The sequence below is a fragment of the Dendrobates tinctorius genome, unplaced genomic scaffold, assembly GCF_039654945.1.
Source record: "Dendrobates tinctorius isolate UK_male_01 unplaced genomic scaffold, ASM3965494v1 ptg000192l, whole genome shotgun sequence".
NCBI lineage: Eukaryota > Metazoa > Chordata > Amphibia > Anura > Dendrobatidae > Dendrobates > Dendrobates tinctorius.
Genome location: NW_027361859.1, coordinates 6,698,872 through 6,714,841, shown reverse-complemented (window position 1 = coordinate 6,714,841; position 15,970 = coordinate 6,698,872). Strand labels below are relative to the sequence as shown.

At 43.4% G+C, this 15,970-nt stretch overlaps 1 protein-coding gene across 1 annotated transcript in view; it reads right to left on the bottom strand.

Annotated features, from left to right (window-relative positions):
• The window catches only part of LOC141055827 (uncharacterized), a 182,002-nt gene that overhangs the window by 67,358 nt on the left and 98,674 nt on the right, over nucleotides 1-15,970 (bottom strand). The window contains exon 5 of the mRNA XM_073552545.1: nucleotides 513-1,826. Coding sequence (XP_073408646.1) covers nucleotides 513-1,826 — 1,314 coding nt within the window. The remainder of the gene's footprint in view (nucleotides 1-512; nucleotides 1,827-15,970) is intronic.

Genomic DNA, 15,970 nt, shown 5'->3' with positions numbered 1-15,970 from the left:
AAATACATTGTGCAAGAAAACCTTTGTGCAACACAAACCCTAGTCGTGCAAACATTTTGTGACTTTTCAAATTTTTTATCTCAAACGTGAGCGAAGTTTAATGAAAGAGGGTGGTGCCTGGAATGGTCAAACAGATTCACAATAATTTATGTCTTTGTTTGAAATGTGATTTTGACTGTTTTGTACTTACTTGTACTATTTGTTAGCCAAATAGACTTAAAAAAGGAAAATGGTTCTTTCCCTTAACAGTTCTTGCCTGAGCAATTGGAGCTGACTTTTCAAAAAAAAAAAAAAAACACTTTCGACTTATGGCACATTTTGATGCCTTCTCCCGTGTGATTCCTGTGCCAACAGGATATGGTTAATGATTAAAACATTTACCAAATTCTGAATGCAAGAATGGCTTCTCCACCGTCTGAGTTTTCTGATGGTCAGCAAGACTTGTTTTAACAGTTAAATATTTCAAATATTCAACATGAAAAAGGTTCCTTCCCTGTGTGGCTTCTTTAGATGTTTAACAAGATCTGATTTCTGAGAATAACATTTTCCACATTCAGAACATAAAAATGGTTTATCCCCTGTGTGAATTTTTTGATGGTCAACAAGAGTGGATTTCCTAGTAAAACATTTCCCACATTCAAGGCAGGAGTATGGCTTCTCCCCTGTGTGAGATCTTTTATGCCTAACAAGATCTGATTTCTGGTTGAAACATTTCCCACATTCTGAACATAAAAATGGTTTCTCCCCTGTATGGGATTTATGATGGTCAACAAGATCCGATTTTTGAATAAAACATTTCCCGCATTCTGAACATGAAAATGGCCTCTCCCCTGTGTGAATTTTTTGATGTCTAGCAAGATCTGATTTTTGAATAAAACATTTCCCACACTCTGAACATGAAAATGGATTCTCCCCAGAGTGAATTTTTCTATGGTTAGCAAGGGTTATTTTCCGAGTAAAACATTTTTCACACTCTGGGCATGAAAATGGCTTCTCCCCTACGTGAGTTTTTTGATGGATATTAAGATGTGACTTTTGAGTAAAACATTTCCCACATCCAGAACATGAATATGGTTTCTCTCCTGTGTGAATTTTTTGATGTTCAATAAGATTTGACTTCTGAATAAAACATTTTTCACATTCTGGGCAAGGAAATGGTTTCTCCCCTGTGTGAATTCTCTTGTGTGTAACAAGTCGTGATATATGGCTAAAACATTTCCCACATTCTGAGCATGAATATGGCTTCTTCCCAGTGTGACTTCTCTGATGTTTATAAAGATCTGATTTCTGAATAAAACATTTCCCACATTCTGGACATGAAAATGGCTTCTCCCCTGTGTGAACTCTGTAATGTATAACAAGATCTGATTTCTGAATAAAACATTTACCGCATTCTGGACAAGAAAATGGCCTCTCCCCAGTATGAGTTTTTTGGTGATCAACAAGATTTGATTTTCGAGCAAAACATTTATTACATTGGAGGCAAAAAAATGGCTTCTCCTGTGTGTGAACTTTTTGATGGTCAACAAGATTTGATTTCCTGGTGAAACATTTCCTGCATTCTGGACAAGAAAATGGTTTCTCCCCTGTATGAGTGGTTTCATGTTTAACATCCATTCTGTAACCTTCATTTAGCTTAAAATTCTGTGATAAATTAGAATGGTGGACTTTTTTAAAAATATCAGATGATAGATCTTTCCTACGAAAGGTTTGGGGTATATCTGGGAAAATAATATGTTCTTCAAATGTGTCATGTATAAAACTGTGATCATCGGTTTTAAAATTTGAAGATATCAGATGTCCATCTGAACTCCTGGTATAGTCATCTGCAAAAATAAACACAATGTTAAGTTTTTTAGTAATACCTTTGAATTAAACTGACTTTTTAGCCATAAAATCAAAAGTTAAATTAGGAAAAAAAATATACCAAATCTATTTTCCAATTTTGAGATCTAAGAATTACATGTTCGATAATTCAATGCTTCCATTTCTGTCTCCAAGATACCTCTTGATTAGCACTAAATGACTGTAATGCTCTACTTTAAATAATCTGATTCATCCATGCCATTGAAAATTTCAAAGGGGGAAAAAAATAGTTAAAGCAACATGAAATAAAAAACATTAGCTCCTATGTGACATATCACCTTTATCAGCTCCATATCCTCAGTTCCTGTGGCGGGGATCACATCACAGAGCTCCAGTGAGACCCGGTATGTGCGAACAGTGGCACATGTTCCATTCACATGCAGCTGTCAGAGATTTTTCAGCGGTGTTTAAACGGATAACACCCATGGCCGAAGCTCATCACCAGGAGCATCTGTACATGTCACATGTGGAAGGAGCTCAGCTCTTGAGCCCTTACCATACACGATCACCTCCACAATCATGTACATTATACCGAGTTAAGGGTTAAAAATTCAGATATGTTTTTATTTCTCTTCATCAATGACAAATTAAATTTTCCTCCAATGGCTTACTTCAAATGATTGCTTATACCCTTTTTTTTATAAAATGTTTATAAAATCTTTTCCTTCATAATTCATGTGAAATCTGAATTAAGGTAGTTTTGAAAATTTAAGAAGACAACCAGCCTCTATACTGCAAGTGTGACACCTGGGAGAAAAATAACTTTATTTCTACCATGAGCCGCTAGCCTTTCAGTCATACAGGCATATGCTGATGCCGCTACAGTCACCGTTCATAGCACTGATGGTGGCAGCTGTAAGCACGCCCTGGCACTTTGACAACTCTCAGTGCAGTTTTATTTCATCCCTTTACTAATCTTTTATTGGAAAATGACCAAACCCAACTAAAAAAGAGTCTGCTTCCAAAAAGAATGGCTTTTATGAAGCGCCTTAGTTCCAATGAAGGGAAATCTTACGGTTTGAACATGCTATGACATTTTGGACAATTGTATGCTTCCCATTCTGTGAAAGCAGTTTTAGGAAGGCCATTTTCAGTTCCCAATGGCTGTTCCCAGTTCTAGAGCACAAAGAAAAGGCCATAAAAGTATGGATGAGGGGGTTTGGTGTGCAAAAACTTTCCTGGCTGCACAGAGCCTTGATGTTAACCCCAAACATCTTTGAGATGAACTAGAATGGAGATTACAAGTCCAGCCTTCTCGTCCAACATCAGCATCTGATCTCACAAATGCTTCTCTGTATTAATTGGCAAAAATTCCACAGATGCCTCCAATTTTTTGTAAAATGCCTTCCCAAAAGAGTACAAGCTGTTATGGTTAAGAAGGAACTCCCATGAGAAAATACTCATATTCTAACAATAATTCACTTGACAAGCAAAAAATTTGATATCTGGATGGCATATTTTCCCACAATGGATGTATTGTGACATATGGTTAAGTGTAGAATATGCTGTAGAAGAAATTCAGTCTGATTTATTAAATGGGAATTATACTTCCAAGTATCTTTTCCGTATAAACTTTAATGTTAATTTTCATGTACAGATACAATGCCTTGAAAAAATATTCATACCATGTGAACTTTTCCACATTTTTTCATGTTACACCCACAGACTTCAAGGGAACCTGTCCGCAGGATTGTGCACAGTATCCTACAGACAGTGTCAGGTTGGCACTGTTATATTGATTAAAATGATACCTTGGTTGTTGAAATCTGTCTTGTGGTTGTTGTTTAATCTTTATTTGCAGTTATCAGTTAATGAGATTCTCGTGCTTTGCAGCTTCCTGTGGGCAGGGCTTTATGTGGTGCTCTGATTAGAAATTCATGTGTCAATCTGACACTGTCTGTAGTTTACTGAGAACATGTTGTGAGTGGCGGAAGGCACTAAAAAAATAAATAATTAAAGTGCCTTCGCCACTCAGGGTCCACCGTGCGGCAGATGGCAAAACCGCTGCTAAGGGAGGCAGTGCACTACAGCGGTAGTGTGCACAGGGTTCTAAATCACCCAAGTGCAAAAGAGGCAGTCTCTGTTATGGGACACAGAGCTGCACAGAAAAATAATAAAGAAAAGGTAACGCTGAGCCTGTTAAATGCACAGGGACACAGCAGCACACGTACGGTAGCCGAACACAGGAGTAGTTAAAGTGGCACTACAACCAAACGGACTTACCGTGAATGAACGTGTGCACGGCGTCGCAACAGCAAACGCCCCAGAAGTCTGCAACCGCAATAACACAAGCGCGATACAGGACGCTTTGCTGCTGAGATGGCTGAAGCTTGAGCGTGCTGGCGCTAGCGCTGCTACTGGCTGACCCAATCACTCACACACTCGTAATAACCGAGGGAAGGGGGTTCATAATAAGTCATACACCAGACCTAGTATCCATCAACAAACATACAGCAGCAAGTATCAGAAAATACTAGCGCATGGCATAGCGGCCATGCGCACTTTTTATAGTGACCGGGACCTTCCGGAAATCTCCAGAGACCTGAGCTGAACCAATGGAATCAGGAGCAGGACCTGAGCACCTGACTCCTGAACTCCAATGGGAGCTCATTCCAGGAGCATGCTCACAAGCTGGCAGAAAGGACTTAGCCTCTGGAGATGAATGTGAGGATCAGGATCTCTGCATTAGTATGGCAGGACACAGATTCCTAACAGAACAATCCTGCTGACAGGATTACTTTAAATGTAGTTTATTGGGATTTTTCGAGATACCAACACAAAGCAGGAAATATTTGTGAAGTGTAAATGAAATTATCTAATTTTTTTTTTAATAAATATAAAAATTGTGAGGTGCATTTGTAATACGCCCCCTTAGTCAATACTTTGCAGCACCACCTTTCTTTGCAACTACTACTTCCAAGTCTTTTGGGATTTGTCTCTACCAGCTTTGAACATATAGAGTTTTGAAACTTTTGCCTAGTCTTCTTTGAAAACTAAGTCTAGCTCCGTGAGATTGGATGGAGGCATCTGTGAACAGCAATTTTCTAGTCTTGCCACAGATTCTCAATGGAATTTAGGTCTGGACTGTGACCGAGCCATTCACGCACATGAATAGGTTTTGATCTAAACCATCCATTGTAGATCTGGCAGTATGTTTAGGGTTATTGTCCTGCTGGGAGTTCAACCTACACCCCAGTCTCAAGTATTTTGCAGAATCTATCAAGTTTTCCTCCAGGATTGCCCTGCATTTAGCTCCATCCATCTTCCCAACTCTGACCAAATACCCATGTCCCTACTTAAGAAAAACTTCCCCACTGCATGATAGTATCACCATCGCGTGTGACGGTGCAGAAGATGTTTTCAGGGTCATGCACAGTATTATTTTTCCTACCACATATATCATTTTGAATTTAGCCTCAAATGTTCTACTTTACTCTCATCAGACCAAAACACCTATATTTCCACATGCTAGCTGTGTCCCCTTACATGGCTTTTTGCAAACTGCAAGTGGGATTTCTTATGGCTTGCTTTGAAAACTGGCTTTCTTCTTGTCACTCTTCCATAAAGTCCAGATTTGTAGAGTCTACGACTAATAGCGGTCCTGTGAACAGATTCTTCCCCCTGAGCAGTCGATCTATGTAGCTCCTCCAGAGTGACCATGAGCCTCTTGGCTTTTCCTCTAATTAGTGCTTTGTGAGATGTTCAGAGTTGGGCAATTTTTTTTTTTATAACCTAACCCTGCTTTACTTTTCTTCACAGCTTTATCCCTGACCTGCAGAGGTGTATCTAGGTTTTAGTCGACATTGGTACTTTCCACTCCCTCAGACAGGAAGTGATGGATCATTTTGTCACTTCCTGCTCCACCATCTGAATCTCTCTTTGGCATCTTAGCCATGCCACAGCTGCAACAGGTTACACCATCAAGGTAGGACAATATTTAAGACTCCTTGGGTGTACTCAGACCATGCTACCGACCCCTGAGGAAGCCACAGCAGTGGCGACACGCGTTGGGTATTGTCCTTAGGCCCCCTAACACATTATTTTGACAAACAGGTCTTGGGCTATGAGCATTCCATCTTGGTATGTGTTTGCAACATAATCATGTGGTCTCTTTCTCATGATGTTCCTTGCATTGATTAGGGACAAACCAGGTGCATAAGACTAATTGATAAATAGTATTTGGCATAGTTGCTGCACTTATCACTTGGAAAACCTGTTTTTGTCTATAAAATGCCCTGTATATTTAGCAACCACACTCTGCTGAGTATATTCTTACAATTGACTCTAAAAGCTCAGGACTGTTCTTGTGTATATTACTGTTCATTTACATTGTACACTTTGGACATAGTTCATTATTCGATTTGATACTATGAAATTTGCTGTGTGTCAGTAGGGCCTTCTGGGATATGATTCTTGTTTCTTGTAAACATTATCTTTAATTGTTTTTATTGTGTATTTTGGTAGATCTGGTGGTCCCTATTTTATGACATGCCTCTTCAATATGTTTTCTTGTTTCCTCTGCTGACATGTCCTTTAGGTTGATCACCTATTTGTATAGTGAACCCTATTCTTGGTGGTGCCCTCCATTTGTTCAGTTGAGTCTATGACTAATAGCTGTCCTGTGGACATTCTTCTGCCTGAGCCTCTTGGCTTTTTCTCTAATTAGTGCTCTCTAATTAGTGCTTTGTGAGATGTACGGAGCTGGGCTATTTTTCTTTAATAACCTAACCCTGCTTTACTTTTCTTTACAGCTTTATCCCTGACCTGCAGAAGTGTACATAGGTTTTCTGGCACCCGGGGCAAGAATTCAGTTTGGTGTGTGTGTCCCCCCCGCAAGCACATATGTGATTTGTACACTTAGGCCGGGGTCATACTTGCGAGTGTCATGCGTGAGTCTCTCGCATCAATAACTGGCACTGCCGCCGGCACTCGCGACCAGAGTGTGCAGCTGCATAGAAACACATGCAGCCGCACACTCCGGTCCCGAGTGTCGGCGGCAGTGCCGGCTATTGATGCAAGTTTCTCGCATCACACTCAAAAGTGTGACCCCGGCCTTAGCCACGTGCCGAGAAGCTGCTATCCCTAATTCAATGTTCAGTTAAAAACTGAGAGAAGCCAAAGAGAAGCTTGTTGTTACCCAACAGTATGAAAATAGCATAAGAGTGAAGCGGCCATGTGATGACTGCTGGAACCAGCAGAGCTGAATCTTGACAGTGAGTATATTTCAGGCTGTTAGGATTGGCTGCAGGGCTTCTTTTTATAATTAAACGGTGCGTCCAGGTTTGAGATGAAAGTTTGCAGTCACTAGAGGTGGCTGCAGGCTTCTGAATTCTCACAGTGCATGCACTGCACACATTTAGGATTCTCCCTTGCACAAGTATGTGATTTGGATACTTCTGGCTACTAGACGTGCCTGGCCTCGCTCAATTCATTTTGACTGAGTGAGGCCTCGCATGTCTAGTTAGCACGTGACCACATGCATACAAATCACCGACACCAGAGAATCCTGACAGCTTGCAGTGAGCACTGTGAGATATTAGAAGTCTGCAGTCTCATAGAATGACTGCAGACTCATCACAAATTTGGACAACTCCTTTAAAATCCTTAACATAAATAAAAATATGAGAATTAGCCAGTATCACAAAAAAACATTTACATCCAGGTACCTGATAGATGACATCGTCTCTGGAGTTGTTCTTTTTCTTTTCTTCGTCATGTTGTCCAGACTCTATGAGTTTTCTCATCCACAGCCGTCTCTGCAGACTTCCATCTGCTCCGGTTTCCTGCAGCAAATCTCCACACGATGCCCTTAAAGATAGAAGTGTCATTATAAAGCTCCCGAATAAAAATGTCTGCCCTACACTGAGCACCTGAATAAATAATTGTCCCTCACTATATTCCCTGCACAAAATATGACCCCCACACTGTCCCTCTTATGGCACATGGTCTCCACACTGGCCCCCTCTTCACACTGTTCTCTCACACTGAGTCACCCCTACAGGCCCAATCTCTATACTGTGCCCCCTTATCACACTCCCCCTCCTTGGTATAATGTTGCCTCCTGGCTATGCCCTTACACTGTTCCTCCATGCTACACTCCCCACACTACTCATTCTCTATTCTGTGCCCAATCACACTTTTTCCCACCATACTGTTCTCCTTGCACGTTTCCTCCTCCCTCCTCATACATTTACCTTCTCATTTTCCATACTGTCTCCTCACACATCCCTCCGACTTCCATTACCGTGTCCACATCCATCCCATCACTTCCCATACGGTGTCCTCATACATTTTTCGTCACTCCTCATACTGTATCCACACCCATACCACCACTCACCATACTGGGTCTGTACCCATCCACCCATACATGCCCCCATCTCCCTACCTTCCTCCTCATACTGTGTCTTTAAATTTCTCCCGCTCCCCATATTGTGTCTGCACCTGTCCCTTCCTTTCTTCCCAAATTTGTGTCCTCATATCATACCCCATTATACAAAATCTCACCAAGCCCTGCTATACTAAATACCCCCATCACAGTAAATCTCCTTCTGCCCATTACAGCAAATACCCCCTCACACACAGTAAATATCCACATACACACAGTAAATACCCTCCTCCACACACAGAGTAAATACCCCCATCACGCACACAAAGTAAATACCCCCTCACACAGTAAATACCCCCCTCACACACAGTAAATACCCCCCACAAACACACACAGTAATTACCCCCAACACACACAGTAAATACCCCATCATGCAAACATAGTAAATATCCCCTCATGCGCACACACAGTAAATACCCCCTCATGCACACACACAGTAAATACCCCCTCACACACAGCAAATACCCCCCCATACACTAAAGACAACACATACAGTGAATGCACCCCCCAGTAAATACCACTCACATCAAGTAAATACAACAACACACACAAAGTAAATAGCCCCACACATACTGTAAATACACATACACAGTAAACACACCCCCAGCGAATGAAATAACCCAGCAAGCAGTAAATGACTCACTCCTATCTTCGGTGTCATCAGCTCTACTAATGTGGAGTACTTACCACTAATCTGCAGCGCCAGCGAGTGACGTCAGCAGCGTGATCACATGACATGATCACACTGCCTGGCGAGCAGTGCTTCAATTGTACTCGCGTCTGTAAGATGCGAGTACAATTGAACACTGGGAGCCGGTGCAATGCAGCTTCTCTGAGCCGGCTGTCAGCTTGACAGCTGGCACTGAGAACTGCTGACTCCCAGTCCGGGATGGCAGAATGCAGCCGACGGGGGAGACAATGTGGACCGCTGCATTAGACAGCCCTACTGCGCCCCCCCCGCCGCCAACTGCGCCCAGGGCACAAGCCCCTTCTGCACCCCCCCACAGTTACGCCTCTGCTGACCTGTCAGGTTTGTTCCTTGGTTTTTATGATGCTGTTTGATCCCTCTCGAACAAATCTCTGAGGCCTTCACTGAGCAGCTGTAGTTATACCGAGAATAAATTACAAACAGGTGGATTCAATGTATTAATTATGTGACTTCTGGAGGCAATTGGTAACTCAGATTTTATGCGACTACAAGGGCTGAAAACAAATGCACATCACGATTTTTTAATTTATATTTTAAAAATAATTAGAAAACCATCTATTATTTCCTTTACACTTCAGAAATAGTTACAGTATTTTTTGTAATATAAGACATATTTGTTTCCTCCAAAAATTTGTAGGAAAATGTGGGGTGTGTCTTAAATTCCGGATGTATCGCCTACGAACTCTACTTGTACGGCAGACAGCTGTAGCCTGCTTCGGGGACTCCTACTAAGTCCTGGCTCACTCTCGTTGCTGCTGTGCCCCGAAGTCTTGTGTGGGAATAAAGTGGTGACAACTTCTATTCCTCCGGTGTCTGCTGCAGGACCATTAGTATCCATACAACCTCGGGGACCAGACCCCGGCCTTGCGCTGTGAACTTGAGAAGGGTTCTACTCTAACCCTAATCCTTAGTCCTCCTCTCCTTACGTTCCGTACTAATCCTTCTTTCTTATGGAGAGAGTCAGGCTTTCCATCAATGTCTCTTTCCTGTGCCAGCGGACCCAGGTCACTGAGGTCGGCTGCAGCACTTCCTTCATCCATCCCACTCAGGGGATCTTCACTCTTCCTCTGACTCTGTCAGACTGACTAAATCCTAAACTCTTCTCGCTCTTTTAGTGCCAACTATCTCCACCCGCCTCCTAGCACGCTTCATGTTCCAAGCAGGGAGCCACCAAAGGGTGCTTTGCTACACTACTATGTTGTGTGGGATGCAGGTGTTGGAGTGTGGTCAGGAGTCTTCACCTTACCTGGATGGAGGGATACCACACCTCAGGAGGAGGTGCAGTACCTCTGTGGCGACTGAACCCTCAGGGGCGCCACATGAGTATTTCTGCTACATAGAGGCGATCTGATCATCGCCTCAATGTAGCAGATCCAATCAGGTAACTGTTGCAGCTTCTACTCTTATATGGAGACTACTGAAGCATGCCAAAAGTAAAAAAAGAAAAGTTTTAAAAAGTATAAGAAATATAAAAGATCAAATCACCCCCCTTTCGCCCCATTCAAAATAAAATTAAAAAAATAAATAAATCAAACATACACATATTTGGTATTGCCACGTTCAGAATCACCCGATCTATCAATAAAAATGATTAACCTGATCACTAAACAGCGTAGCAAGAAAAAAAGTAAAAATGTCAGAATTACGTTTTTTTGTTGCTGCGACATTGCATTAAAATGCAATAATAGGTGATCAAAACATCGTATCTGCACCAGAATGGCATCAATAAAAATGTCAGCTCGACATGCAAAAAATAAGACCTGACATAACTCGAGATCACGAAAAATGGAAACGCTACAGGTATCGGAAAATGGCGCAATTTTTTTTAACAAAGTTGGGAATTTTTTTTCACCACTTAGATAAAAAAGAACCTAGACATGTTTGGTGTCTATGAACTTGTAATGACCTGGAGAATCATAATGGCAGGTCAGTTTGAGCATTTAGTGAACCTAGTAAAAAAGCCAAACAAAAAACAAGTGTGGGATTACACTTTTTTTTTGCAATTTCACCGTACTTGGAATTTTTTTCCCGTTTTCTAGTACATGACATGGTAAAAGCAATGGTGTCATTCAAAAGTGCAACTCGTCCCACAAAAAACAAGCCTTCACACGGCCACACTGAAAGAACAATAAAAAAGTTATAGCTTTGAGAAGGGTAGCAAAAAAGAAAAACCGAAAAAAGCTCCAGTCATGAAGGGGTTAATAGCAAGCACACATGATATTAGGCTGGTGGAACGCACCAATGAGGTGCGTTCGCAGCCTGTGGTTCACCGTGCAGAGATGTAGAACTGCTGCTCGGTAATGGCGGACACTGACTGGCAGTATAGCAAATACACACGGGTTAACTTCCCTTGGTGAACTAGAAGGCGAATCCTGTTGCTTCACAGGGCCGCAATACCGCAGGATGAACGCTAGGGTTTGGTCACAGGAGCCTTCCCCAATGGCACGGGGTTAGAGACCTTCTAGACCCCTAGCATTCGGCACTGCAACTGCGGTGCCTGAGTAACCAAACTGAAGATAAAGCACTTAATGTGCATACAGCGCAGTCCAGGCAGACGCCACTAACCACCCTAAGCTTAGGGTAGGAAAGCCCACTATTTTGCGCACGCCGCCGCTACTGGTGGATGCTGCTGTCGACGCAGTACAATCGTGCCTTGTGCTGGATGGCACAATATGCCGCTAAGTGTGGTGCGGAGACTTGAAAGCACAGTGACTCAAGACAATGCCAGTAGTAGGTACTGACTCTACTCCAATTCCTTTTGCACAAGCACAGCCAGAGGGAGGGAATCATAATGAGTTAGTCGCAGTTTCAAGCATCCATCTTCACACAAACAACTAACCATAGGAGTCTACACTAGCGCATGGCCGAGCGGCCATGCGACTCTTTTATAGCGGCGTCCTTCCGGGACCTTCCCAGTGCACCAATCCGCGCAGGAATGGGACCTGCGCATGTGACCTCCGACCTCCAATGAGAGGTCGTCCCACGGGCATGCTCAGTAGGCAAAAGACAGGACTTCGTCCCAGGAGTATCTGCTTGCTGCTGACTCAAACATGGAGTTATAGCGGAGCCTGAAGGAGCAATCAGATGTCTAGCATCAGCCTGGGCAAGACGCCGGGACCGACGTCTCTGCTGAGCAGGAATCTCTGCGGCTGCAGAGGAATGGGAGACCGCAGAGGACATGGCTTGAGATTCCCCCTGTCCAATGGGGGAAACTCGATACCTAACACATGATCACCCAGCCACCAGCTTCCTGCAGCAGCTGGACGACGAAATGTGCCTGCTACTAAAGGGAATGAATATTCACTGCTCTCCACTCCCAAAGGCATGGGGAGCAGTGAATAGTCAATGATCTTTAATCACACAGAAAGCGCAGCCACCACTTTCTGGCTGTGGCCATGCCGTCACGTGTGCCTGCTACTAGAGACAATGAGTACTCACTGCTACCCATGCCTATGAGAATGGAAAGCGGTGAATAATCATTCCCTTTAGTAGCGGCACAAGTGATCGACCGGCTGCTACAGAATTTTCGACTAGCCTCAATGTAAATTCATACAATATATTTCTCATCCACTCTCTTTCTCCGAGTTCTGTGACCTTCTTGGATTTGAGAGTTTTTGTACAAGACAACTGCTTGGCTACCGATCTCTTTAGGAAACCCACTGCAACTAATTTATTGCTACAATACAACAGCTTCCATCCTGCACATACAAAAGCAGGGGTCCCGACGGGCCAGTTCCTTAGAACACGAATCAGGATTTTCTCGTCCAGGCCAGGGACCTGACTGATCGATTTCTACAAAGGGAATACCCAAGGAGGGTCATCTCTACTACCTTCCAGCGTTCCCGACGACAGAATCATTGTAGACAGAGTCAAGTAGGCAGCTTCAAAGGGAGCGCCAGGCTGGCGGTGGGTACCTCAAGAGAGGATCAGACAGGATAAAGTAAAATAGACCGGTCATAAGGAGCACAAGTGACGCGTCACTTGCGCTCCATATGACCGGTCTATTTTACTTAATTCAGGCCTCATTGCTCTCTCTCATTGTTCGTAGACAGGATCATGTGCTGAGATTTGTCAACGACTACAACAGTAGCTGGCACCAGGTGAGGAATATATTGTCCAACCATTGGCCAGTCATCACACTAGATAACGAAACCTCTACGGTGACAAGTGTTAGGCCTCTCCTAACATCTAGGAGAGCCCCATATCTTCAGGACCTCTTCACTAGGAGTCATTTCACTTGGCCCAGTTCGAAACTTAATAGGGGTATTGTTTTAAAAGGATCCTATCTGCCCATCATGCACCCCACCCGTGACATTTTTCTTAATCCCCTTAACCAGAGAAGGCATCCCCTTAAATCTTAAATTCTACATCAATTGTAAAAGCAGGGATGTCATTTTTGGGTTGATTTGCCCATGTGACAAGGTTTACATGGGAAAAACCTAGCAGGAGCTAAGGAAAAGAGCTCAGAAGCATGTTTAGACCATCCATTTGGCTGCAGCTGAACAAAGGCAGGGCAAGGCGGTCACTCCGGTGGCTGCCCATTTTCTAGCCAAACACCAGGGTTCCTCCTCTAACATCAGATTTGTGGGGTTACAAAAATTTATCAGCAATGGTAGAGGGAGCTCTAGCCACTAACGTTTATTACAAGTTGAATCCAGGTGGATTTTTGATCTTCAATCTCTGAGCCCAACGGGACTCAATGAGAAACTGCTTTTTCCTGATTACAAATAAAAATATATACAGTGGGAACGGAAAGTATTCAGACCCCTTTACATTTTTCATTCTCTTTCATTGCAGCCATTTGGTAAATTAAAAAAGTTATTTTTTTCTCAATAATGTACACTCTGCACCCCATCTTGACTGAAAAAAAAAAACAAATGTAGAAATTTTTGAAATATCACATGGTCATAAGTATTCAGACCTTTTGCTCAGTATTGAGTAGAAGCACCCTTTTGAGCTAGTACAGCCATGAGTCTTCTTGGGAATGATGTAACAAGTTTTTCACTCCTGGATTTGGGGATCCTCTGCCATTTTTCCTTGCAGATCCTCTCCAGTTCCGTCAGGTTAGATGGTGAACGTTGGTGGACAGCCATTTTCAGGTCTCTCCAGAGATGCTCAATTGGGTTAGGTCAGGGCTCTGGCTGGGCCAGTCAAGAATGGTCACAGAGTTGTTCTTAAGCCACTCCACTGTTATTTTAGCTGTGTGCTTAGGGCCTTTGTCTTGTTGGAAGGTGAACCTTTGGCCAAGTCTGGAGTCCAGATCACTCTGGAAGAGGTTTTCATCCAGGATATCTCTGTACTTGGCCGCATTCATGTTTTCTTCAATTGCAACCAGTCGTCCTGTCCCTGCAGCTGAAAAACACCCTCATAGCATGATGCTGCCCCCACCATGTTTCACTGTTGGAATTGTATTGGGCAGGTGATGAGCAGTGCCTGGTTTTCTCCATGCATACCGCTTAGAATTATAACCAAAAAGTTCTATCTTCATCTCATCAGACCAGAGAATCTTATTTCTCATAGTCTGGGAGTCCTACATGTGTTTTTTTTAGCAAACTATGGGGGCTTTCATATGATTGGCACTGAGGAGAGGCTTCTGTCGGGCCACTCTGCCATAAAGGCCCGACTGGTGGAGGGCTGCAGTGATAGTGGACTTTGTGAAACTTTCTCCCATTTCCCTACTGGATCTGTGGAGCTCAGCCACAGTGATCTTGGGGTTCTTCTTTAACTCTCTCACCAAGGCTCTTCTCCCACAATTGCTCAGTTTGGCTGGACGGCCAGGTCTAGGAAGACTTCTGGTTGTCCCAAACTTCTTCCATTTAAGGATTATGGAGGCCACTGTGCTCTTAGGGACATTGAGTACAGCAGAAATTCTTTTGTAACCTTGGCCAGATCTGTGCCTTGTCACAATTCTGTCTTTGAGTTCCTTTGACCTCATGATTCTCATTTGGTCTGACATGCATGTGAGCTGTGAGGTCTTATATAGACAGGTGTGTGCCTTTACAAATCAAGTCCTATCAGTTTCATTAAACACAACTGAACTCCAATGAAGGAGTATAACCATCTGAAGGAGGATCACAAGGAAATGGACAACATGTGACTTAAATATGAGTATCTGAGCAAAGGGTCCGAATACTTCTGACCATATGATATTTCAGTTTTTCTTTTTTAATAAATTTGCAAAAATTTCTACATTTCTGTTTTTTTCAGTTAAGATGGAGTACAGAGTGTACATTAATGTGAAAAAATGAACTTTTTTGAATTTACCAAATGGCTGCCATGAAACAAAGAGTGAAAAATTTAAAGGGGTCTGAATACTTTCCGTACCCACTGTATATGCCTTTGTAATATATTCATGGGTCACTAATTGCATGGTATGCGTCACTCTTATTCATTATTACCGTATATACTTGAATATAAGCGGAGGCACCAAGTTTTGCCACGGAAAAACCTATTGGGTAAGCTTATTGATTCGAATATAAGCCGGGTATGCATTGTCCCCTCATCCCTGTCCTGCTCTGTGTGGCTCCCCCCGTCCCATCCTGCTCTGTGTGGCTCCCCCTGTTGTATGCATGGCTCCCCCAGTTTCCCTTCCCATCTTGTATGCATGGCTGGGCTACCCCATCCCATCCTTGTATACATGGCTCCACTCGGCTCCCCCGTCCTCCCCGCGCCGTCACTGCACGTCCTTGCATCTCCATTGTCCCGGTGCAGAAGCTCTTCCTGTGCTCAGCGGTCATGAGGTATCGATCATTAAGGTAATGAATATGCGCTCCACGCCTATGGGAGTAGTAGAGATGCGTACATATTCATCACCTTAATGAGCGGTACCACGTGACCGCTCAGCACAGGAAGAGCTGCCGCACCAGGACAACGGAAATGCAGGGACGTTCAGCGAGTGCGCGAGGAGGGCGAGTATGATGTCACAGCCGCCAGCTTCTGCCGCTGCTCCGCCGCTCCCCCTCCTCCGCCGGCTTTCTGGACTATGACTTGTGTATAAGCCGAGAGGGGCG